The sequence below is a fragment of the Misgurnus anguillicaudatus genome, chromosome 17 (genome assembly GCF_027580225.2).
Source record: "Misgurnus anguillicaudatus chromosome 17, ASM2758022v2, whole genome shotgun sequence".
Lineage (NCBI taxonomy): Eukaryota > Metazoa > Chordata > Actinopteri > Cypriniformes > Cobitidae > Misgurnus > Misgurnus anguillicaudatus.
In genome coordinates, this window is record NC_073353.2 from 33686555 (window position 1) to 33711989 (window position 25435).

General features: G+C 35.6%; 1 protein-coding gene across 9 annotated transcripts in view; it reads left to right on the top strand.

Moving 5' to 3' along the window:
- Positions 1 to 20131, top strand: part of pcbp3 (poly(rC) binding protein 3) — a 92062-nt gene extending 71931 nt beyond the window's left edge. The window contains exons 12-17 of one of the 9 annotated variants that reach the window (XM_073854660.1): positions 91 to 234; positions 3444 to 3485; positions 8140 to 8215; positions 10534 to 10586; positions 11909 to 12078; positions 16134 to 20131. In XM_073854660.1, the coding sequence (XP_073710761.1) occupies positions 91 to 234; positions 3444 to 3485; positions 8140 to 8215; positions 10534 to 10586; positions 11909 to 12078; positions 16134 to 16170 (522 nt within the window). In that variant the 3' untranslated portion in view covers positions 16171 to 20131. Of the gene's footprint in view, positions 1 to 90; positions 235 to 3443; positions 3486 to 8111; positions 8216 to 10533; positions 10587 to 11908; positions 12079 to 15511 lie in introns of those variants that run through there. The other 8 variants (XM_073854657.1, XM_073854659.1, XM_073854658.1 and 5 more) reach the window with 8 other exon arrangements.
- Positions 20132 to 25435: the final 5304 nt, after the last annotated feature.

Here is a 25435-nt window from a genome sequence, read left to right on the forward strand (position 1 = left end):
ACGAGATCCATGACTATACTGCAAATTTACTTTGTCTACTGTTTCCTGGTCTGACACTCTTTCTGCCTTTTGCCTGTTCCCCTTTCCTAGTCCCCACCGAAAGGTGCCACTATCCCCTACCGCCCCAAGCCCGCCACCACCCCCGTCATTTTTTCAGGTGGCCAGGTAAGAGCCGACCCGCTGGCGGCGTCTGCAGCCAATCTCAGCCTGTTACTCCAGCACCAGCCACTGCCTGTTAGTCTACTCAGGTTTCTCACATTCTCACTCGCATGACGTCACACCATCCTAACCAGGGGCGCGCTTGTACGGAGGGAGGAGCTTTGGATTGCAAATGAGGTTTTTGGTTGGACCTCAGTGGAGACATAGTTTCAGCAACAATATTTTGACCAAGTGTAGGATTGGCTGAAATGCACATTAAACAATTTTATCATGCTATAATAAATGATCTATATGGTATTTTGAGCTTTGAGTGTCTGTAAGATGGTATTTTTATTCAAGATGCTGCCCGCTCAACCAGCCTTACGGCATCTCATTTGCAAACTCTTATTGCAAAATAAACTCCTCCTTCTCTGGGCAAATATCATATCCTTTTAATATTTTCAAAGCTTGAACCAAGCACGAGTGTTTCACGGTGAGGAAATACTTCAGCTGTGTTTGTCCACCTGAATTTGCATTAATATGGGATTCCAATAAAACTTGAAATGTCAAGTTATAAATATTAAACGGATATGCTGACAGACATGATTCACGTTCATCCCCACTCATTTGCTAACCAACACACAATACAATGCGTTTTTAGTTTTTTTATTTAACATTTCTTTGTACGTTGAATGGTTATATCCTTTAGCAATACACTTGACATCTATTCTGCACAACTGTCGTGGAAATCCAGGCTAAATCTCATTATGTAATTATTAGATTAAGAGCATCAAAATTAGATTTTACTCATTGATTTTAATATATTATATTGTTGTGGCTTGTAACATCTTGTGATCCATGACAGTAAGTACCAGATTATTAAAATAATAAAAAATATAACCATTTGAAAAAAGCAGAATAAACAATGACTTTGGACACCAAATGTAAGTTGTCACTGGGACGGTAGCTTTTAAAAGCTTCCTAATATTGGTACACGTGTACTTTGAGGTACCTATATGCACGTTTTCGGTACAAAGGTGTAATTTTACAGGTACAGTAATGCCCCATTGACAACTTTTGTACCTTCTTATACCTTTTATTTGAGAGTGTACTTGCAATTATGCAATCACCCACACTGTTACAAAAAATAGGCAAAATATGCCCAGCTGGGGGAGTACATGTGAAAATGTCTTTATTTGGTACCAATATTTCCCTTTGAGATTCTAATATGCATCTTAACCCCTATTCGGACGACCTCTAAGAAAATCGTACTTCTCAGAAGGTACTTTGTGTTTTTAATCCCATTCCGTATTTCGAAATGTCTGTGTTTTCTCACGACCTCCATAAAAATTCCAGAGCAATTTACCTATTGTTTTTGCCGAAAATCCAGAATTTTCATTTTTGGGTAAACTATCCCTTTAAGACTAGCCACTGTATTAGTATAAATCATAGACTGTAAAAAAAGATGGACGACGCCCGTTCGCTCTCTTCCATTGGTGAAAAGTAAAGCCGCCAGTGTCCAGATACGGCGCTGACATCTTGGGTCTTGAGTCTGCACAGTAGCGAATTAAGGCCCCGCCCTCGCAGAATACACATATCACAGCAGTCAATCATGACGTGACACCACAGTTTTAATAGCATTAAATAACGAACTAAACACAAACTTATTTTAAAAACACTTGAATTTACATCAGCGTGATAAAAACTACAGTAAATGACAGAAAGCAGCTTCAGAAAAAGATAATTGAAGTGTAATTAAATTGTTTAGTTTGTCTCAAGTGCCATTGAATAACATGGGGAGGTGGGGTTTATGATCTATAGTGGGACCAGTCACTGGGGGGTTTTGGCTTCACTTTTCAGGGCTTGTTCGGCACGCTTGGTATAACGTAAGAAACTCAACCTTATTGTTGTCCACTTCAGAATGGTAATGTTAATTAATGAAGAAAATAAATGGTTATTAATCATGATTTCTTCATTTCTATGGGTTTATTATAAGCAGCCAGTTAAACATAACACAACACACAAAGGCTACTTTAGTCAGATTTGTATAATTTATTTTGATTAATTTAAATTAAATTAACACATTACATGTGTAATAATCCTGTAATAATTTTAATTATACAATGGGGCTGTTGAATGCTTTATTCTATTTGGTTGAGAAATGTTTCATGGGTGTTGATTATTTTCCATTAACCGCACACTTTAAAATGTCTTAAAAATTGGCACCAGAGCAATATTTAATCGTGGTATAAGCAGAATAATTGACTCCGGTCCTTTGAATTATTCGAAAATAATGCACACCCGCGATAACGGCATGACGCGATAACCACTTTGGGTGTGCATTATTTTTTTTATAATTCAACGGCTTGTCATCGATTATTCCTTACATGTTAAGCAAAATTTAAATACGCGTATTCAAAGCACGTAATCTTCCTGTCCAAATGGGTACATAAAATCACAAACATAACAGGGGACACGTTAAAACTCAAATGTTGTTTGGAAAACTAATCCAGTCCGAATAGTGCTTTGAAGGTGATAATAAGCTCTCTTTAGTACCAATCTGTACCTCTGAGGTACTAATATGAACTCTTGCAAGGTGCAAAAATGAACTTTTTGAAAGGGTACAGCCCCAGTGACAACTGGGGTACATATTTTGATTATATTTTCGGACTGTGATGTAATGGGTAGTTTAAAAAAAATATATAATATGGCCTGAAATGCAGTTTTTGCAGAACTTTATGGCATTTCTTAAATAGAAATCTTGCCAAAGGATATTATCTGTTCATCTAATCTAATCCATTCAGATACAGACTTTATAGGTACACTATACACTCTTAAAAATACTGGGTTATTTTCAACACATCATTGGGTCAAAAAGGGACGAGCCCAGCCCTTTGGAATGTAAATTAACTCATGCTGGGTTGTTGTTGGTTCAAATATAAACATTTTCTGGGTTAATTTAACCTAAAGTCTCTTTTTGACCCAATGCACACACACACAGACAAGAATCAATATACTGTTATGTGAAAATTATGTGAAATAACTTCACATATTAAATAACACACTCGCTGAATATTATTACATTACTATTTATGGAGATTATTTTTATAAAATCTGGAAAATAAATTTCTTAAGACTTCTAGGTTTATAAGCTTTTAAATCATTTAAAAGTAGTAAGAGTAAGTGTTCCTCTAAAATATGAATAGATCTTTTAGTGGTTATGAATAAATTACTTGTGTTTGTTGGGCCTTGCAGCCATGTGAAAATGTGTTTGATTTTTCTTCTCTTTTGTTTCATCTTTACAGGCCTACACGATTCAGGGACAATATGCCATTCCACACCCAGATGTGAGTCCCCAGCCAACCCTAACCCTTTCCTCAATCCATATTATCATCAGCAGTCTGCATGATTTTGTACTTAACCTCTCTATTAATATTAATCAATAATATTAATATGACGTTTCTGATGTGTAATTTTTGTCACATTACAATCTGAAATTGTTCTCAACCTTCAACCCTCCAAAATGTAAAACTTCTAAGGACTTGGCCTGTTGGAACAGATATCGTCGTAATATTTGCGAATTAATTCGAAATTCGTTCATTGTATACTTTCACGTATCGCAGTTTGAGAACCACTGACCTATTCGAAATGGAAACGCCATTACAATCCTGATGGTTCTTTGATCGAGATAGCAATGCTTTCCTCATCGATAATCTAAATGAATATCTATCGGAGTGAAAGAGAGATGGCGTGTGTCAGTTTTTCATTTAAGATAGGCAGTGATTGATGCTTTGAGACGCTTCGGTTGACACTGCAATAACTCAAGTCGAGGTTGGACGTTAGTTTCGGCTTGCTTTAAACTCAGATTTAGAGTGTTCAGAGGCTTTTAATATGGGAGGTTGAGATGAACGAGGAACGTGCTCGAGGTTTATGTGTCCTCTCAAGGTTGCCCAAGCACTTATGTTCATATTTCTGAAGAATAATACTTCATGCGTAGTTGAGGCATGTGTCATAGGGAAAAAAAATCTGGTGATAATGTTGCCCTTGAATCTGTTAAGACCATTTCATAGCGTGTAGGTTACATAATATCAAAAACTAAAGACCTTTGATCTTGAAACAAGCATGTATGATAAATTTGATCACGTGTTATTTAAATTACACTTCTACCAGTAGAAATAGCCAAATGACACTGTACTAAGCTCCTTCCATGTGGTTGCCAAGCCTCCCTAAAATGAATTGGGAATTTTTGTGTACTGTGTGGATATATGTGACCCGTGCTAGCAAAATGAGTCGGAATGCGCATCGTCTAATTTTGAGCTAGAGGCATAAGTATAAATGTCGTTTTTTGTCGTGTTTTTCATAAAAATAAGAACATTAAGCCCTCGTCTAGCGATCTCAGTGCTCTTAAATAGTCATTAAATATTTCATTTGTACATTTTCTAAGAGGTGTACCGTCCTAAATGCTTACTCTAACACAAAGATGCGTGTCCATCCACATGCGCGTGACGTTTTGGTTTTAAAACATGCAGGAATTAGAAAATAAAGTGTAGGACTTGCTTGATGTTATTAAGAGAGATAAATGTTGGGACCTGATTGATGTTATAAAAGTTATTAAGAGCGATAAGACATGAAAACGATCTTCCTCGCGCCGACAGATCCAAAACATGCACACAGATGCGTCAGCGCGCAATCCTGATATATACACACATACCCCGAATTACAGTTTTAAAAATATCTGTTTTGACAAGAATTCATGCAGATATATTGTCATATAGGGATCAGTGACAGTTTGGCAAGATGAGAAATTAAAAAATCTTTTTTAAAAACTTGTTTTAAAAGCATGCATCAGGTTTATTTCAATGCACATTATAGTGCATTTATGTTAATTGTATGCAATAAAAAATTACATTTGCACCATTTTTATGGAAGCCAAGACTGAATGGACCTGAAAATGTCAAAGGGTGTAACCGCCAATTGCGCCAAAGAATGATAAATATTAAATATTTTATCCACCTTGATGTAAGCGTAATCATTTAAATATAATTGTATTAGTTATTTCTAAATGTCAATTTTAATGCATTTTATAATATTTGTCCGGACATATGCTGAAAACAGCTCTGTTTTCTAAATAATCTTTGACAAATGATGTAAAAATATATGTAAAAAATCATATAACACTAAGCTAGATGATTATATTTTATATTGTATTCCACATTTTTTATGAATATATTAATATTTTTATTTAAGAAAAAAATACTAGTTACACCAATTGACACAGACCGGTTACACCACATTGACATTTTTGCCATTATCACCCAAATATCCGGTCAAAATGAAATAAAATCAGAAATTTTAGACTTGGTCCTCAAAAAAAAAGTGTATGCAAGTTTTTGCTAATTTATTTTGAAATTTTAACCCTTTTACATTTAATTGAACCATACGGACACAAAATAATTAACCTCACGTCATTGATCCATATATAAGTGAATATTTGGTTAACTGATGGGGAAAATATCAGTGGCCTTATTTATAAAATGCTGCGTTGAAAACGTCCTAAATTTGATCTCACAATAATTTCTCAAAAGTATGTACGTGTGATTCATAAAACGAACGTGCGCACAAAACGCGCAAATAGATGTGAAATCTGTAAATCGCAAATGATCTTGAAATTGTGTGCAGCTAAATAGCTTCAAATCTCTGCATTTTAATGATGAATTAGAAATTAGGATTTAATTTAATTTAGGTTTAAGAAATCCTGCAGCTGCCTGCTATTGCTCAAGTGGAATTTACCCTAAATACTTGACACTTCAGCTTATCATTTTACACTGTTTTTAATACTACATACACATTTCTTGTATTTTCTGGTTGTGTTCTAATAAAGACACTGGGATTATAAATGATCACTATACAATTGCAAAAACAACAAATCTTATTATGGCATGGTGGCCTAAGATTTTTGCATAGAACTGTACTTTATATTTCCAAAATCCTGCAACATTTAGACAAGCAAAAGTGTGTACAACTGCACAGACCCTGACATGGCGCTAAGCACTTTTCCACGTCAAAGACAGTTTTCATAAATATGGACTTTGCTGTGGATATCTGTTCATATGCACTCTTTATAAATGAGGCTCCAGATGTGAAACATTATATTAGATTTTTGCATTACAGTAGATATTAAAGCTGTCTGTCTCAATGTCAATCAAACAATAAAAGAAAGAAAAAAGTTGAACATATCGTCGCTGCCTGATGAAACTCACGTATGTCCAAAACGGTAACTTTTCAGAAAGTGAAAAAAAACACCGTATATCAAAAGCAGTTGAATGTAGCGTTGTCATACTTGGTACGGCATATTTACATGTAACCATATTCTTGCCAGTGTCATGATATAATCCACATTTGACCAAAATTGAGTTTAAATGGACATGCGTGCATATTTTACAGTAACTTTGATCGATACGCGTTCTTCCGATCATTAATTAGAATGGCCAAGTCGCGTTTCGTATTTACGCTTACTTTATTTAATATTAATTATAAGTGTATTAAATGTCTCTTGCAAACCATTAAGGGACAATGAATCAATACACTGACATGGTAATGCTACACAACAGGGGCGTCAGTTTGTGTTGAAAAGTGGTGGGGACAAAAGATCAGATAAAAACATTACTGCATGACGGGAAAAATATTGAATAACGCGCATCAAAAATGGGCATAGCGTAGGCCAGTCAACAACAAGAAAATACTCAGCATAAATTTATAAACCCTCAACAATGTCGAATGCACACATCACACATGTAACAGTCCCTGCAACACCAGCTCAACCGAACAATGCCAAAGCACCATACCGTAGAAAACAGCAGCGCGTTTAATAAATGATTACAATGAATTTCATACATATGTACAAGAAAACACACCATAAGCATACAACGCAACATATGTGACCCTGGACCACAAAACCAGTCTTAAGCATCGCTTGATTTTTCAGAACATTTTTAACCAAATGCTTTCAAAAAGTGGTGGGGAAATCCCCAGCGTAAATATCACCAATGCTAGACAGATACTTTGTTTGCACAGTCCTACCGTAATTAAGTAACTCCTAGATGTTAGTCTGGCGTCCGGGGGAAACGTTTACCTCGAAGGAAAGTCATTGTCATGTTTATTCGGCTATATCCAGTGCTGAGGTTCGATGAAACTTTACGAGACCGGCGAGATGCGAGACAGGCGGAAGATATGCGGCGTGATTGACAGCTTTGACACCAAACGGGTACGTGAAAATCAGATGACATGATTTCACAAGTTTTCATTGGCTATTTAGGTATGTGACGCATACTGTATATGGAAATGAACCTGGACATTCAATCTGTCGAAAAATCTCAAAATCGGCAAAATGAACATACGTGAGTTTCATCGGACAGCGACGATATATTGTTCCTATAGCATTGTTTTTTACTTTGTGTGTGCTAAATCTATTAGTTTTACCAGAGATTTTTAAGGTATGGATGCGCTAATTTTGCTTTTGAACCCTCAAAAAAAATCTCGATTTAACTCAAAACTGACTTTGCTGTCAGATTTCAACAAATCATACTTCATTTTAAAGTTGTTTTAATAGAGAATGTCAAAGTATAAATACTTTAACATAAATATATAACTAACAAATTTGCTAATTCCGACTTATTTTGCCAGCACATGTCACATATATATGTGTGTTCTTTACATTATGTAGGATGATTTTATGTAGTAAATCACAAAAAAATGACATCAGCTTGGTTTTCACAGACTGGATCACATATTATAACAATATGAGGTTATAGGTCCAAGTCAGGCCAAGTCCTACTAAAGTTTCTATATCTTGAGCTTTCTATTGCTCTTCTTCCACCACAGTGTGTCATGGCTTCTTATCCTCAATGTATCTTTGTTCTAGCGTAGTTTCTTGATTTCTTGGTGTGACCTGTCTTATAATAATAAACTCTTAGCTCTACTGTCCCTCCAAACCCTCAGCAGTTGACCAAGCTCCACCAGTTGGCTATGCAGCAAACCCCCTTTACTCCCCTCGGACAGACCACCCCTGCTTTCCCTGGTACGTACCCACGAGCCCTTTTCAAAATTCCTTCTCTTTGTACCTGTAGAGACGCTCTCTTTGTCTTTCTATTTCTTCTTTCCTTCTCGATCCATGTCGAACAACATGACATGCCCGTGGTGGTTGCTCTTGCCATTGTGGCATTTTTAGTTTGCGTACGTTTTTTGTTTTTGTTTGTTGTATCGATATTTAGAGGTTGTTTGCTTAAATAATTATTTTTATATTTAATTTTTGGTGTTTTTTTATTTTATTAAAATAACAGTGCAATGTTAAACTAACATACAACTCCTATGTGCTTACATAATTCTATAACGTTCAGTCGTAGATAAAATGGTGACATTTTCTTATGCAAAATTGTCAAGTACAAAGAGACTAATGGTGTACATTTTTGTACTCGAAAGGAATTACAAATCACTTAAAATGTGTTCTTACCTGCCCTTCAGAAACTACAAGAGAAGCATATCAGCGTTTTGATTTTACAGAACACAGCAAGACATTAATAATGTGTAATCTTGATAGACTTGGTTTGAACTAAGCAAACCTAAATGCCTGTGTGCCTTGTTACTGTATTTACACATAGTATATCAAACATAAATAAATGTTTGCATCAAACCAAGGACACTGGAAAGATTGTAGATGACAAGATTTTAGGACGCAAGAGATATTTAGACTAGTTTGAGGTGAAACACGGCCTTCATAAAAAAATGCTCTCTTGAGATTATAGCTGTGTTTCCATTACCCTTCAAATTGCGCAAAACACACACTTTTAAAAAATACTTTGCTGCCACTTTTAAAAAATAATTTGTGTTGAATCAACTCAGATTTACAAGTCACTTCAAATTACTATTATGTATCTTGACTAGAGATAAGTTGTTATAACTACAGAGGAGTTGTTATAACTCATAAAATATAGTTTAAAAAAGTCAACTTCATTTTATAAGTTGTAAAAACGTAGTATTTTTTTACATGCAGCAATAAACTCCTAAATATCTCAAAAAAGTTTTTACGCTCTGGTAGGGTGGTTTTGCAGGCAATTAAAACATTTTTTTTAGCATTTACAGGTGACCTGACGTGCGTAAAAGTCCTATGATTATTCTTTAAAAATGGCGCGCCATGTTTGGTTGGAGAACAAGACAGAAGAGGTGTTTCGACTTCATGTGGCATCACAAGAACCTGCGTGGCACCGTATGAAGTCGAACACACCCTTCGGCACGGTTTTTGGAATGACTTATCACAAGACATCATCATCATGTTTTAGTTGCAAATCTGTTAGAGAAAACGCTGTCAATTCGCGATAGTTTTTGTCGATATTTAGGAAATAATGTAAACGTTTTGTGCAAATCTTAACTTTCGTCGCCATTGACGAGTTATCTCGTCATTTAAGAGAAAACGCTTCCCTGCCAATGACGAGTGTTTCCGGCTTTCCGCAATACCGCTATTTTCCACCAGATTGGGCAACTTATAAAACCCGAAAGTATCGCCCTAGGGCAAGCAGTTGCATGTTGGTGTATGTTTTGATGATCAGTCTGAATCTGATCTTTAACAAAAGTACTTCTCAAAAATGTAATTATCAAAATTTGGTGTTTTTGAAGAAACCTGCCCATATTTGAGAGGTAATAAAAAGAGAACTAATGGATGAAACTTTTTTTTGTTTGTTTAAAAGCAGAGGGTCTGTTCTTTTATTTGATATATTGTATGTTTATATATTTTAAGAAGAACATTTTCTGGAAGGCATTAAACTTTTGTGAAAATCATGAAAAATGCTGCCGCTGGCTTGCAACTTTAAAAAAAAAAAACGCTGGCGGGGAAAGAGTTAATGGAAACGCAGCTTATGTTGAGTTTCTGGAAATTATTCATTAGGCCACTGTTTGTCCAGAGTCCACTTTAAAAGCCATATTTAAACTTCATACTGGTCCAGGTTGTTGTAGTTGATCTAATGCTGATCCACCCATGCAGTTTATCCACAAAACTAAGTTATCAAAGTTAGTTGACTAAGGAGTCTTTATCATGGCTGGTCAGCTTTGGTCCTGAAGGGCCAGGGTCTTACAGCATTTAATTAAACACCCCTGCATGTCATTTACAGATAATCCCGTACACTTTAATTAGCCTTTTTAGTTGGTTGTTGGTTAAGGGTGTTGGTTAAGGGTTGCAGCTAAACACTTCAGGACAGCAACCCTCCAGGACCGATGTTGATTAGCCCTGGTCTATGTCGTTAAACTAGGTTAAAAACGTTGCAGGGACAGTCATACTGGTGTTTTGTAGTACAGTGTTGTTGTTCCTATGCTGTGTCCCGACCTTCCCTCTGCTCTCTGATCCAGGTTTGGATGCCAGTCCCCCGGCCAGTACTCATGAACTCACCATTCCCAATGATGTGAGTAAACAACTTTATATTCCAGTCTGAGATTTACCTTATTTAGCTTCTCAAGTAATCTTGTTTGAAGGGATAATAAAAATAAAGCTGCAATCTGTAACTTTTGACTCACTATCGCCATCTCAGTTTGAAACATGAAATCACAGATTACTTTATACACTTATCTTTACGTTAATTGAAAATCAGCTGACATTTCCCATAAAATCTGGTGCGATGACACTGCACTGCAAAAAATTACTGTCTTAGTATTTTTGTCTTGTTTTCAATAAAAATGTCTAAAAATTTTATCTAACATTTAAGCGAATTTGTGCTTAACTATTTCGCCGCCATTGACGAGATATCTCGTCAATTAAGAGAAAACGCTTCCCCGCCATTGACGAGATTTTCCGTCTTTCCGCAATCAAAAGTCCTTCGCAAAAATTGAATTATCTCAGCTTTTTGCTTAAAATTGGGTGTTTTTGAAGAAACCTACCCATGTTTGAGAGGTGATTACAAGAGAACTAATGAAGGTAGGATGAAACGTTTTTTTTTTTTTGTTTGAAAGCAGAGGGTCTGTTCTTTCATCTGATATATTGTTTGTTTATATATTTAAAGAAGAACATTTTCTGAAAGGCATTAAACTTTTGTGAAAATCATGAAAAATGCTGGCTGGCAACTTTTTTAAAAAAACGCTGGTGGGGAAAGAGTTAAAACAAGCAAAATAATCAGCCAATGGAATAAGAAACATTTTCTTGAATTAAGTGTTTATGACTTAGTAAGTAAACTTATTTCAAGAATTTTTTTCTTATTCCATTGGCAGTTTTTTTTTTTGCTTGTTTTAAGCACTAATTTACTTAAAGTTTATATTTTTGTCTAAAAATAGACTTATTTTCCTAGGTCATTTTGCTTATCAAGAAAATACATGTTAATTTAAGAATTTTTAGATATTTCTACTGACAACAAGACAAAATGCTAAGTAAGAATGTAATTTTTTTGCACTGTGCAACTGGAGTTTCTAAAAAAAACCTTCACCCTAGCAGAAGTTTTCAAAAAAGTTTGATTTATAAATTGTTATTATATGCTGACCGTTTTAAATCGTGGACAGTTTTTGTATTTGCATAATAACTGATATTTGTATATTTTTATCTAAACGAGATATGGATTGCAGCTTTATTCATGTTAGGATTGCTATTTGCCTGTTTACAAGGGTTAATTAGTTGATCAAGTCTAAAAAAATCAGTACACTTTTTAAACTACTGTGACTTTAATATTGTAAATATTATGAAAGAATTATGCTATATATCTGTGTCCCAAATAAACAAACCTTTGTTCTTTCTTCCCAGCTAATAGGCTGTATAATCGGGCGCCAGGGAACCAAAATCAACGAGATCCGTCAGATGTCTGGAGCCCAGATCAAAATCGCTAATGCCATGGAAGGGTCATCAGAGCGCCAGATCACCATTACAGGAACCCCTGCCAACATCAGCCTTGCCCAGTACCTCATCAACGCAAGGTATGCCCATTTTTTACACCAACGGTTGGGTTTGAACTTATGTTATCCAGCCATGGCTTGAAACAACTTTGAACAACATTGAATAGGATCTGCCACCCATAATAGATCACCAGCCTGTTGCCATATCCATCTTCTGCTAGATGTTATCACCACTTCAGCATTTGCTCAGTATTTAATGTTTTCACGATTTTTTACTGTCATGTTTAAAATCTTCTAAACAAAGCTTAGTGGTGCTTTATAAGATTTTTTATATTGTATAGATCAGGGGTGCCCAAACTGTATTTATTAGGGTTGGAGGTAAACTCTGCAGGACACCGGCCCTCCAGGACTGAGTTTGGGCACCCCTGGAATAGTCACAAATCACAATTTTATTATTTACTTCTAGAAAATCATTGTACTGTATAGTAATATTTTCAAGCAAAGTGTTTGAAGTATTAGTGATGTAGCCCTAGTTTGTTTAATGTTAAAGGATTACTCAACTTTACTCGCCCCCATGTCATCCAAATTGTGTATTGTCTTTCTTTGTTCAGTCGAGAAGAAATTTCGTTTTTTGAGGACAACATTGCGGGATTTTTTTCCATATAGTGGACCTTAAAAAAAAGTTTACAGTTTCAATGCAGTTTAAAATTGCGGTTTCGAAGGGCTTTGGACGGTCCCAACCGAGGCGTGGGGGTCTTATCTAGTGAAACAATCGTCATTTTCGCCATAAACAATATGTAATGCCAAACCACAACTTCTCGTCTTGCACTGGCCGTGTGGCTTGCCAGCGCGACCTTACGTTTTACGTTAACACGGCGAAATGTCATACGTTACATAATGTGAAACGCACACTTGCGGACCATTTAAACAATAAATTGACACAAAGACATTAATTTGTATCCTTTCACATACAATAAAATCGAAACGGTTACTTTTTCTCCACAGTTGTAAACATTGGAGAGTGACTTTTCGATGGGATTACGTAATATGTAGGGTCACGCTGGCACGACACACAACTAATGCAAGACGAGAAATTGTGGTGCAAAAGTACTTTTTTTTCGAAAATGGCGATCGTTTTGCTAGATAAGACTCTTATGCCTCGGTTGGGATCGTTTAGAGCCATTTGAAAAAAACTCGGAAAAACTTAATTTCTTCTCGACTGAACAAAGAAAGACAAAAAATCTTGGATGACAGGGGGGTGAGTAAATGATCAGAGTTTTTTATGAAAGTGGAGTATTCCTTTAAGGACTACACTCTTAAAGGGACACTCCACTTTTTTTGAAAATAGGCTCATTTTCCAGCTCCCCTAGAATTAAACATTTGATTTTTACAGTTTTGGAATCCATTCAGCCGATCTCAGGGTCTGGCGGTACCACTCTGGCGGTAGCATAATCCATTGAATCTGATTAGACCATTAGCATCACGCTTAAAAAGTGTTTCAAAGTGTTTCAATATTTTTCCTTTTTAAAACTTGACTCTTCTGTAGTTACATCGTGTACTGAGACTGACGGAAAATTAAAAGTCGGGATTTTTCTAGGCCGATATGGCTAGGAAATATACTCGTATTATGGCGTAATAATCAAGGACTTTGATGCCGTACCATGACTGCAGCAGGAGCAATGATATTATGAACACTGCTTAATATCATTGCGCCTTTAAATAGAAAAAATATTGAAACTCTTTGGTTATTTTTAGTGATGCACCGATGTATCAGCCGCCGATATTTATCGGCCGATTTTTGATGATTTTTAAACCATCGGCATATCGGCAATAGCATGAGAAAGGCCAATACCGACTGTTTATCAATTCACTGCATAAAGAAATCCATTATATGTAAAAAATTAGTTAAAGGAATGTTCAATTTTCTTGAAGGAAAAATCCAGATAGTTTGCTCACCACCATGTCATCCAGGATGTTGATGTCTTTCTTTGTTCAGTCGGGAAGAAATTGTGTTTTTTGGGGAAAACATTGCAGGATTTTTCTAGTTTTGATGGACTTTGGTGGACACCAACAATTAACACTTAACTCAACACGTAGCGGTTTTTTTCAACAGAGTTTCAAAGGACTATAAATGATCCCAAGCGGGGCATGGGGGTCTTGTCTGGCGGAGCGATTGTCATTTTTGACAAGAAAAGTAAAAAATATGCTCTTTTAAACCACAACTTTTCGTCTAGGTCCGGTCCAGCGCGACCTAACGTAAATGCGTAGTGACGTAGGGAGGTCACGTGTTACATATATAAAACGCACATTTGCGGACCATTGTAAACAATAAACTGACACAAAGACATTAATTAGTATCAGTTGACATACAACAATGTCGGAACGGTCCTCTTTCAACACACTTGTAAACGCAGGGGCGGGGTTTCGCGTTCTTCTTCTGTGACCTCTTGACGTCATGACGTATTGCGTGGGGTCACGCTGGCGCATCACGACCGGATCTAGGCGAGAAGTTGTGCTTTAAAAGTGTATATTTGTTATTTTTATTGTCAAAAATGACAATCTTTTTGCTAGATAAGACCCTTATGCCTCGTTTGGGATTGTTGAAAAAAACTGTTAAGTGTTGAGTTAAGTATTAATTGTTGGTGTCTATTAAAGTCCATTAAAATGAGAAAAATCCTGCAATGTTTTCCTCAAAAAACATAATTTCTTCTCGATTGAACAAAAAAAGACATCAACATTTTGGATGACATGGTGGTGAGTAAATTATCTGGATTTTTCTTTTAAGAAAATGGAATATTACTTTAATGTTGTTAATAAAATAAATGCTGAATAGCAAAAACCACCTTTGAAGGTTGTCATGCTATCTTATTATATTTGTTTTAGCTTAATTTGTGCCTCTCTTATTATGTTTGTCAGTTGAATGTTAATTAGATCCAATCCATGTTCAGTAAAAATAATTTGATGCAGAAATAAACTAGCTAATAGACCAACTGTATAGTATTGTATACAAGTGTTTAATATCGGCATCAGTATCGGCCAGAAGTTGTCTGTTTAAATCGATATCGCCCCCCCCCAAAAAATCATATCGTTGCATCCCTAGTTATTTTTTAGCACGATGCTAATGGTCCAATCAGATTCAATGGATTATGCTAAGCTATGCTAAAAGTGGTAGCACCAAACCCGAGATCGGCTGAATGGATTCCAAAATGGTAAAAATCAAATGTTTAGCTCTAGGAGAGCTAGAAAATGAGCCTTTTTTTTTAAAAAAAAGTGGAGTGTCCCTTTAAGAAATGCTGGATTGGGTAAAATATGGACAAACCTAACCACCCAACGTTTTTAGTTTATCAGAACTTTAGCAGTGTTCCTTTTACGGTGCTATGGTAGTAATGCAAAAACCAGCGATTTCCTGCAAACACAAACTAAACGTTGCCTCTGTCAAATGCATAATGTAAATGTAATGTAAACGGCCGGGGCGATACTAATGTATATTGCTTCCCTACGGTTCTGATGGCAGGTTCAGAGATGTGGCAGCCATGTGGACTGACCCCTCATCAATGACTACATCTTGAAGCCCCAAACTGCTGATTCCCAATAAAGCTTACATACAGTGTTCCCCTAAACCCCATGGTCAAATTCATTAGTAGATAAACTCATGTACTGTAGGCAGACTACTGAAAAGTAAAAAAACAATGATACATGAAAACAGTAGTATGATTTGTTTATGTTATGCAGTGTTTTACAGTAGTGCTAGTGTTTCAGCATGCTGAATGCTTGGATCTTGTCGTATACCCATTTCAATTTGTAAGATTAGTTCAGTATGGTTGCCGAGTCTTGTAGTTTTGTCAGAAAAGCTTAAGAATTGCATCTCTAATTGCTTTTTAGCAATGCTGTTGGCAAGTGATGTGATGCAAATTTGTGAAGATGTTGATAAACTGAGGAATGGCTGGAAACTGTGTTTCTTTAAAGGGGAAATTGATTTGATTGATTTCATCTCAGAAGGAATGCGTTTTACTAAACATGGAGAGCAAGTTATCGTTCCTTTACAGAAGTGTGAAATGCTTTCTGAATTATTTTTACGTTATCTATTTTTTTCTATCTTTTCCCTCCCCTTTTCCTTCTTCCCCGGACTGTTCTAGGCTGACGTCTGAGGTCACTGGAATGGGCACTCTCTAATTTCTACCCATGATCCTTCACTGCATCACATGACCCTTGAGCCAATGGCATTGCACCTATAGTTTTTCTCTCTGTATTCAGCTGTCATGTATTTTAAGTCATTTTGACTCCTTTATATTCTATAATGTGCACATATTTAAGATGTCACTCCTACTGAACTTCTGTTGTGATCCTGACTATCCCTATTTATTAATTGCAACCTGTTTATTTTGAAGTTAACTTTTTTGGTTCTCTAGTACCTCATGTCACTTACTGGTGTATTGGTTTCCCATTGCTTTACTGTGATGTCATCATTTTCCTTCCATATTTTATGTTATGTCTGCACTGATGTTACAGCTAAGCCGGTCAAACGCTACACTTTAAGTCACATTGAACTTGCGTCCTGTGTTTTAGTGATACTCTGAAACACAGGGCTCTGTTTACTATTTACTCTACCTTACAACAGTGCATCTCATACATACTGATGGAATTGGACTCTTTGCATATACGCCTGTACGTATTTTTCATTTTGGCACGTTGAGTAACTCCGAATCCATTATTAGACTCTTGTATTCATTTTTAAATTTCAAAACAGGGGCTACAAATAACAAATGCACTATTTGAGGAAATAAAAGTCATGCTTTTAGCTTTACTGCATGCTCAGAATATTGAGTTTATCGAGTGATTGAATACGGTACATTACAGCATCATTATTTATTACAAATATTTTATGTTACTGCAGTAATGGGAAACATTTTAAGCCCTTTTTTGAATACAGATTTGAATACAGATGAGCTAATAATAAAATTCAACTCATGCTTTAATCTCCCGCACTTCATTTTGTTTTCCACATTGCTCTCCAATATCTCATTAAAATATAGTGAATATTAGGAAATCGATCATTTAATCGAGCTTTGAATACTTCAACACACACATTTGACATGGATGGCGAGGGCATTTCTGCTAGAGCACTTTGCTGTTGTCTGCAAGTCACATCATCAATAATAATAATAATTTAGGATCATTAGTATTTATGATTCTGGAATGTTCATGAATTTATGCTGTTGTTGTGATGGCAGGTTTAACAGGCTTGTCTAGCGATGCTTAAATATGATTGTTTCTGCTTACCAGTTTATAATTGAAACACCTTAAACATGCACACAGTTACTCTTACCCGTTATATACTGTATGTTTTTACCTATGGGTACCTTTGAATATAATTTTTTACATTTTGCTCATGATAATGTGATGGTTGTTGTAAGGTGAAGTAAGTCATGCAACACGCTGGCTATAACAACAGTGGCTTAGTAAGTGGGGGTGGGGTTTAGTTTGTGGGCGGAGCTACTTGTGTATCTGAAAATGGTTGATGGGATGGTCTTTGATAGATTATTGTTTTGTGCCGCAGAACCAACCTGATCTCACGAGAATTCGTACATATTTTATGAGTCGGCTAATTTGCATGAATTTGTTTGAAGTAAATTGGTAAGATTATTTAAAAATAAAAACTATAAACATAACATCACGGGGACGAAAGCAAAAATGTACGAATTTGGTCGTACAGTAGCCATTTCGTAAAATATGTACAATTTACCGAGAGATTGTGTTGTAGATCTCATCTCCCATCAAAATTGTCAGTGTAATCCATGTTTTATACTTATTGAAGCCCTTTGATTAAGCTGTGGATGTTTTTCCTGATTTTTAGGATTGCACAAGCAGTGGTTGCGTTGTGTTTACCATTTACCCTAATCTGAATTTACCAAAATCTGAATTTACCTAAATCTGAATTTACCTTAATCTGATTTTACCTTAATCTGATTTTACCCTAATCTGAATTTACCTTAATCTAAATGTACCTAAATCTGAATTTACCTGAATCTGAATTTAGCATAATCTGAATTGACCTTAATCTGAATTTACTTTAATCTGAATTTACCTTAATCTGAATTTACCTAAATCTGAATATACCTAAATCTGAATTTAGCTTAATCTGAATTTACTTTAATCTGAATTTACCTTAATCTGAATTTACCTAAATCTGAATTGACCTTAATCTGAATTTACCTAAATCTGATTTTATCTTAATCTAAATTGACCTTAATCTGAATTGACCTAAATCTGAATTTACCTAAATCTGAATTTAGCTTAATCTGAATTTACCTTAATCTGAATTTACTTTAATCTGAATTTACCTTAATCTAAATGTACCTTAATCTAAATTTACCTAAATCTGAATTTACCTAAATCTGAATTTACCTTAATCTGAATTTACCTTAATCTGAATTTACCTTAATCTGAATTTACCTTAATCTGAATTTACCTTAATCTGAATTTACCTAAATCTGATTTTATCTTAATCTAAATTGACCTTAATCTGAATTGACCTAAATCTGAATTTACCTAAATCTGAATTTAGCTTAATCTGAATTTACCTTAATCTGAATTTACTTTAATCTGAATTTACCTTAATCTAAATGTACCTTAATCTAAATTTACCTAAATCTGAATTTACCTAAATCTGAATTTACCTAAATCTGAATTTACCTTAATCTGAATTTACCTTAATCTGAATTTACCTAAATCTGATTTTAGCTTAATCAAAATTTACCTTAATCTGAATTTACCTGAACCTGAACTGTATTTCACCCTTATCACACTTTAATGTCAAACAAATATGGAATTAAGGCTGAAAGTTGAATGTAACTGCTTCAACATGTTATTCATCATATAACAGACGATGCTACTCTTTTTTTTACATTTCTTAATATTCCAAATGCATGGTGTTACATGAGAAATATTTTATTTCCCGATCTCGTAACAGAAAATGCATTCACATTGATATAATCGGGTACAATGGCATGTTTGCAAAGCATTAAAGCTATACAGAAATATTCTATATTTATATATTAAACGTTTAGTATTTCTTAACGACGAATCGAAAATATGCACCCAAGGGTTAATCTACATCAAAGGCATAATCTGAATATAATCTGATTCATTTTTTCTAATCTACTGTACGGTTTATTTTGAGCTACCGTATGAGCACAGAGCTTTTGTAATGTTGAAATTCAACTCACAAGGTCAAGTATGCATACGGTCATGTTAAGCTAACCACAAGTATGACCAAAATGGCATATAGTGACTCATTCATTGGGAATTATTTAACATGTTTTGTGGTTGCTTTAGATTAAGAATTACGTTAGCATATGTTTTGCACTGCTTTAAAATGTAATACTGTATGTGTCAGTGGTTTAGACTCGGTTATAGATTAAGTTAGATTGTACGTTCACACAAGGCAATGTCTTGTGATACTTATGGAATGTTTTATTTGATGTTACGTTTAGTCCATAATGTGGTGTACTTTAGATTTACGCTGTACAGAAACATAATAATATTAGTCAACAGCATGCGTAACTGTTACATTTCTGCGTAGTGGAATGCATTACTATGGGAGGCTTTAATTTTTCATCACTATTATTTACTATTTATTATTGTTATACTATTTTGTTGTTTATTTTACAAATGCAATAATATAAATGTGTGTGTGGAATTGCAGTGATACTGTATGTTGTAAATGATTTGATGGAAAACACGGTAAGTCATTTCAAACTACTTTTATAGTTTTGTCATATTTAATCTTCAACTGGCTTCATGATATTTCATGATAATCGTTCTCATCTAAATCATGTGTTGGACTTGTACTCATAACACACAAATACACACTTTGTATGCATTAAAAATCATTGTATTCATTTTGTTGGTCATGCAATTTTCAATTGTACTAGAGCAGCAAAAAAAAGAAAATCCCTCGATCTGTCTGTGCTTCTGTAAATGATTCGGTTTGAAAATGTAACAGAGTAATTATTTTATGTTGGACAATTTGCTGCTTGCAGCTCTCTATAATAGATTTAAAGTACTGCTGAGGCTAGGTTAACTTTGAAATGTTTTGTAAAAATATGAGAATAAAGTTTGTTTTTCCCTTGAATTATTTGTGCTCTTTATTTATCTGGGGCTACCCACAGGCCTGTGTTTTTGTATGAGATGATATGAAGTGGTTTTGATGAAAAATAAAATAAAGTTTGCTTTAAAAAAGCTGAAATTGAAGAAAGCACACATAGTAAAACTGTAAACAAAACCTAAAACAGATTTTAGATGCACTGTCATAACAAAGGTAGCGGTTTCTGGGATGGTATGTGTAGATTTATTAGCAATTTTTGCATTCTTTAGGTACAAATGTGTACTTTTTAAAAGGGTACTGCCCCAGTGACAGATTTTCTGAAGGTGAATATGACTTTAGAAAGTGTGTATAATCATTATTTAAAATGCAATCTACAAGAGTGACATGTTTATTGTTGTAATTTGTGACCCTGTCTGTGAAATCCGGGTCTCATAATCGAATTGGCTTCCTAAAAATTAATTTCAATCGTTGACATGACCTTCCTCAGTTAATATTAAAGATATCAAGGTATTTTTTTGCAGAATGTTCTTTACTCAAAGATGACTTTATTTGAAACAGCAAATCACAGAAAAGATTACTTTAGCTAAAGCTGAAGGTTAAACAAATCCCATGTAAAATACAGTACAGGTGGCAAATATTGCATTTTATACTTTCATAAAAATGGTCCCAAGCTATCACTGGGGCGGTACACTGTAAAAAGTGAAAAGTTGGATCAATTAAAAAATTACTTTTATTGGTAACACCTAAAAAATTATTTTTTAAACTTTCAAAGTAAAAAATACTTTAAGTGAAAAATTTAAGTTGAAAAAAAAATGTATATAAAAATGTAGGTGTTACCATAGAACCATTTTTAAGGTTGATCCAACTTTTTACAGTGTACCCTTTAAAAAGGTCCTAATATCTACCAATTAGGTACAAAATGTACATTCTAAAAAATGTTGGTTATTTTCAACCCAGCATTGGGTCAAAATGGTTTAGCCCATGCCATTTAGGTTAAATAAATCCAGAAAATGTTTATATTTAACTCAACAATAGGTTAAAACCACCGCCATTTTGGGTTGAAACAACCTAGCACAGGCTAAATTTCAACCCAATGGGTTGGGTTCGTCTCTTTTGACCCATACATTTGGTATCAATATGTACCTCTAAGGCACTCTCTTCAGGTGCAAAGTTGTACTTTTTGACAGGGTACCGGCCTATTGACCGCTACACAAAAAAAGCTGGGTTATTTTTAGCCCATGCTGCATGGGTAAATTTTGGACAGAAAACATTATTATATGGTTGCATAACAACAACCAAACTAATGCTGCGTCCGAAACCGCCTACTTCATACTATATAGTACGCGAAAAGCAGTAGGCGAGGCGAGTAGTACGTCCGAATACATAGTATTCGAAAAACAGTATGCGAAAAGTACCCGCATGACCTACTACTTCCGTTTAGATTGTGCAGTGTGCATACGATGGACACTTCACTATCCCATGATGCCCCGGGAGAGGAGTTATCCAACGAAGAAGAAGAGGCATGCGGTTGTTTTCGCGCTGAAATTACATGACGTGATGAGGACGTATGTCACGTGATATAGCAACATGGCAGATGTAGTACGTCCGAATCTCATTCATACTACCGGGATTCATACTATACAGTACCTACTGTTTTAACGGCAAGTACTTCATTTTATTCAGTACCTACTATACAGTATGCGGTTTCGGACGCAGCCATTGAGTAATTTCCCAGCATGTTGTCCAATATTTACCCAGCATAGGTTAAAAAACAGCCATTTTTAGAGTGTATAGGCCATTGTTTGACCATTTTTCTTACAGTGTACAGCAGAGGTGCCCAAACTAGGACCCGGGGGCCATAATGACCTTTAATATGGCCCGTCAGGCCATGTGAGATAAGGTAAAAGGATAAACTTCATTGACGCAGATGTTCATATTTCTAATTAAAGATCACATTCTTTCTGATCCCATTTTTTATACCCTAGTTAGTGTGTAATGTTGCTATAATAGCATAAATAATACCTGATAAAGCTCAAATTTCACTGCCAGGCGATATATTTTCTTTAACAGAATTCACCTTTCAAAGCCTACAGGGAACGTCCGGTTTGGACTACAGCCCTCTACTTCCTGCTTTAATGACATCACTAGAACAGTTTTTTGACTAAACTCCGCCCACAGGAATACGTCAGTCGCCAGCTAAGCTAACGGCAGGCTAAGCTGCTGTAGAATCACAACACACTAAACAAGCTACACAATCAGAACTCGATACGTATTTCTGAAGGAGAAGACATCAGACCGGTTTGAGGACAGTGAAAACAGCGCTATACAGATAAGTAAATTGTGTGAAATTATTTTTACACGTGAAACATGAACACATGTTACATTGCACACTGTAGACACAATTAAAGCTTCAAAAACACAGAAAGAACGGGACCTTTAAAGAGTAACTAAACCCTAAACCAACTTTTTTTGGTTAATGATCTGTAAAAATTATGCTTTATTAGTGCTGTTCATTGATTTTAGTAAGTTTTTTGACATTTGGATATAAAGTGTTTCAATACTACATGGTGTAAAAACGTCCATTAGTGCTGCCCTCTTCAAGTTGAACGGTGGCTACTGCAGTTGAATTTTCCTATTGGATGTTGGGTCCAAAAATGTGTACATTACAAAAATGTAAACTGAAATGAAACATGCATATGTACATGCATATGAAGGTGTATAGCATCCGTCATCATGAAACTCAACGAACTCTGGTACTGTATGCTAATAATGAAGAGGTCGAGGCAGTGGCACAGAGACAAAAAGAAATGTAAAAATGATTTTGCAAAATGATTCATTATTTTTTAACAGAGTTTATGCATAAACAGAGTAATGCTTGCTTATTTATTTTTTTAAATATTAGAAAATTATAAATTAGATGAATTAGGTCAACTTTAATGTTAATATGCAACTTTCAGCCCACAGCCCTCAGTCAGGTTTGATTTTTAGCCCTTGGTAGGGAAAAGCAACCCTGGTGTAGAGACGTCATTACTTACAGAACTGTAGCCTTGACTGTATATCATAATAGGTGCATGTGTCCATTTTTACCACTAGATGGCGATAAATGTTGAACAGTAATTAGCTTGATCACAAGCCTACCATCACAAACAAGCAACTGCAGTTTAAGGTATTTGTGAGGCTGCAAATGTGCTGTTCTTTCTGTATGACCTAAACTAAATCAAAGTCAATAGAAGCTGTGGGCTAAAGGCCTTGTTTACACTTTTACCCTAAATGGACCTCTGAGTCCACATAGCTAGATTCAAGGTTACCTGAACCGTGCCATACTGTAGGCAGGATTCATCTGGGAACAACAGCCATTAACCGGAATTTAAATCTGTTAGGTTTCAAACAAAAGTTTTTCTTGTAATTTTGCTGCACAAGGTTGCTAAAAAAAGTCCTCATCTCTAAATGGGAAATGTCATTGTGGCTAATTGCTGGCTGATCCGACTGGCTTTTCTCAAACACCAGGGGAGCACAGCGAGAATAACCTCGTATGACTGCCATGCTTCAAAATTAGTATGTCAATTCAGAGGAAGAAGGTGACCTGTATCCGGTCCTTGTCATTGGCCTCAGTTCATTATAAACTCATATTAAAAGCTTCTGACTGTCCTCCCCAGATCCCTGAATACATCTGGCTGTACATTTTCCCTGTGTAAAAAGTAGACAAGGTAGAGATGATAAACTATCCGTAACACCTGCTCTGTTTACTAAAAGTGAAAGTTTTGCTTTATCCTACTATATTTTTCTTCCTTACTATATTTTTAGAGAAATGATTGATGCTGTACAGACTGCCAGTGTTGTAGTCAAGTCTTGGTCTTCTTAGTCTTGTCACGGACTTGATAACAACACTGCAATACTGCAAAATTCAATATCCAGAGATGGAGATTAAGGCAGAGTGCGGTAAAAGATTGTAGGGTCTCAGTTAAAATGAATTTGTATAAATTAGGCAAAGAAATTATTCATCTTTTGAATATTTTAGTATTTAGGAATAAATTTACTTCAGCCAAAAATACATCTGCATGTTATTTTAAACCTGTACACCCCAAGAAAAAAAAATATTTTCAATGTTGGGTCAAAAAAGGACAACACAGGGTTGTAATTTAACCTACAGTATGCTGGGTCGTTTCAACCCAAAATGCTGTTTAACCAATTGCTGGGTCATATTATATAAACATTTTCCGGGTTAATTTAACCCAACAGCTTGGTTCGCCGTTTTTTGACCCAGCATATAACCCAGCATTTTCAGAGTGTATGCTGATATTTTTCTGTATGAAGAGACTTTTTGAAGAAACTTATTGCCAGAAAGGGTTACAAAACACCATAAATTGGTTGATTTAACTGAAAGTTTGAGACGGTCCTCCAAAAATAATGACCTTATAGGTTGTTTGTGCAAGCACCTTATTACGACGTAAAGTTACGTTTTAAGGGATTAGTGTCCTCTAGCGGTATTAGCTTATAGACGGTTTCATCGGATGCACGTGATACACGTCTGGATCCGAACCTTACTTCCGGTTTCGTTTTTTTAATGGTCTGACTAGTTGCTAAACTGATCTCTTGAACAAATGCCTTGTCGAAAATAAGAAATGTTTTGGTTTCCTAGCTAATCTGCGTGTTGTTTTTTTGCTTGTTATATAAATAAACTACGTTTAAAGAACTTTGTTGTTATTTATTCTTAGCGGAGTTTACCGGAAGTTACGTGCGGACCGCGACAGCCGCTTGTTTATGTTGTTACTGCTGAAATGGTCTATACAACCTGTTGTTACGATCTTTTGTCAGATTCGACACATTTTATTTAATGAATTTGTAAATGTAGAAACGGTTTCATAAACATTTATTGTTTTCAAGATTTTGGAGCATCTAACACCACCCTAAAGGGAATCGCACACTGGCCGCACAGCTCAGTGCCGCACCGTTCTAAAAAAATCGAACACATTGTTTTCTATGAGTATATGCACACCAGCGCCGCCAGGTTGCGCCTGTCTGCGCCGCCCAGCTGTGACTCAGGAAGTTGCTCAAATCCCTGTCACGCCACACAGCGCCACTCACATAGTTTAACATTAAATAACATCATATTTGTCCCAAATCATTAACGATTAACATTGGCTGCTAACATATACTTTGCATTTTGAAGTAGACGCTATCTGACGAAGCTTGCGCTATTTAATGTGCACTTCCGGTTTACAATACCTCCAAGTTGTCCTAGACGCAACTCTACGCGGCGCAGCGTGACGCTGAGCTGCGCGGCCGGTGTGCGACCCCCTTTACCCTAAACCCAACCACTTCTCAACCAAA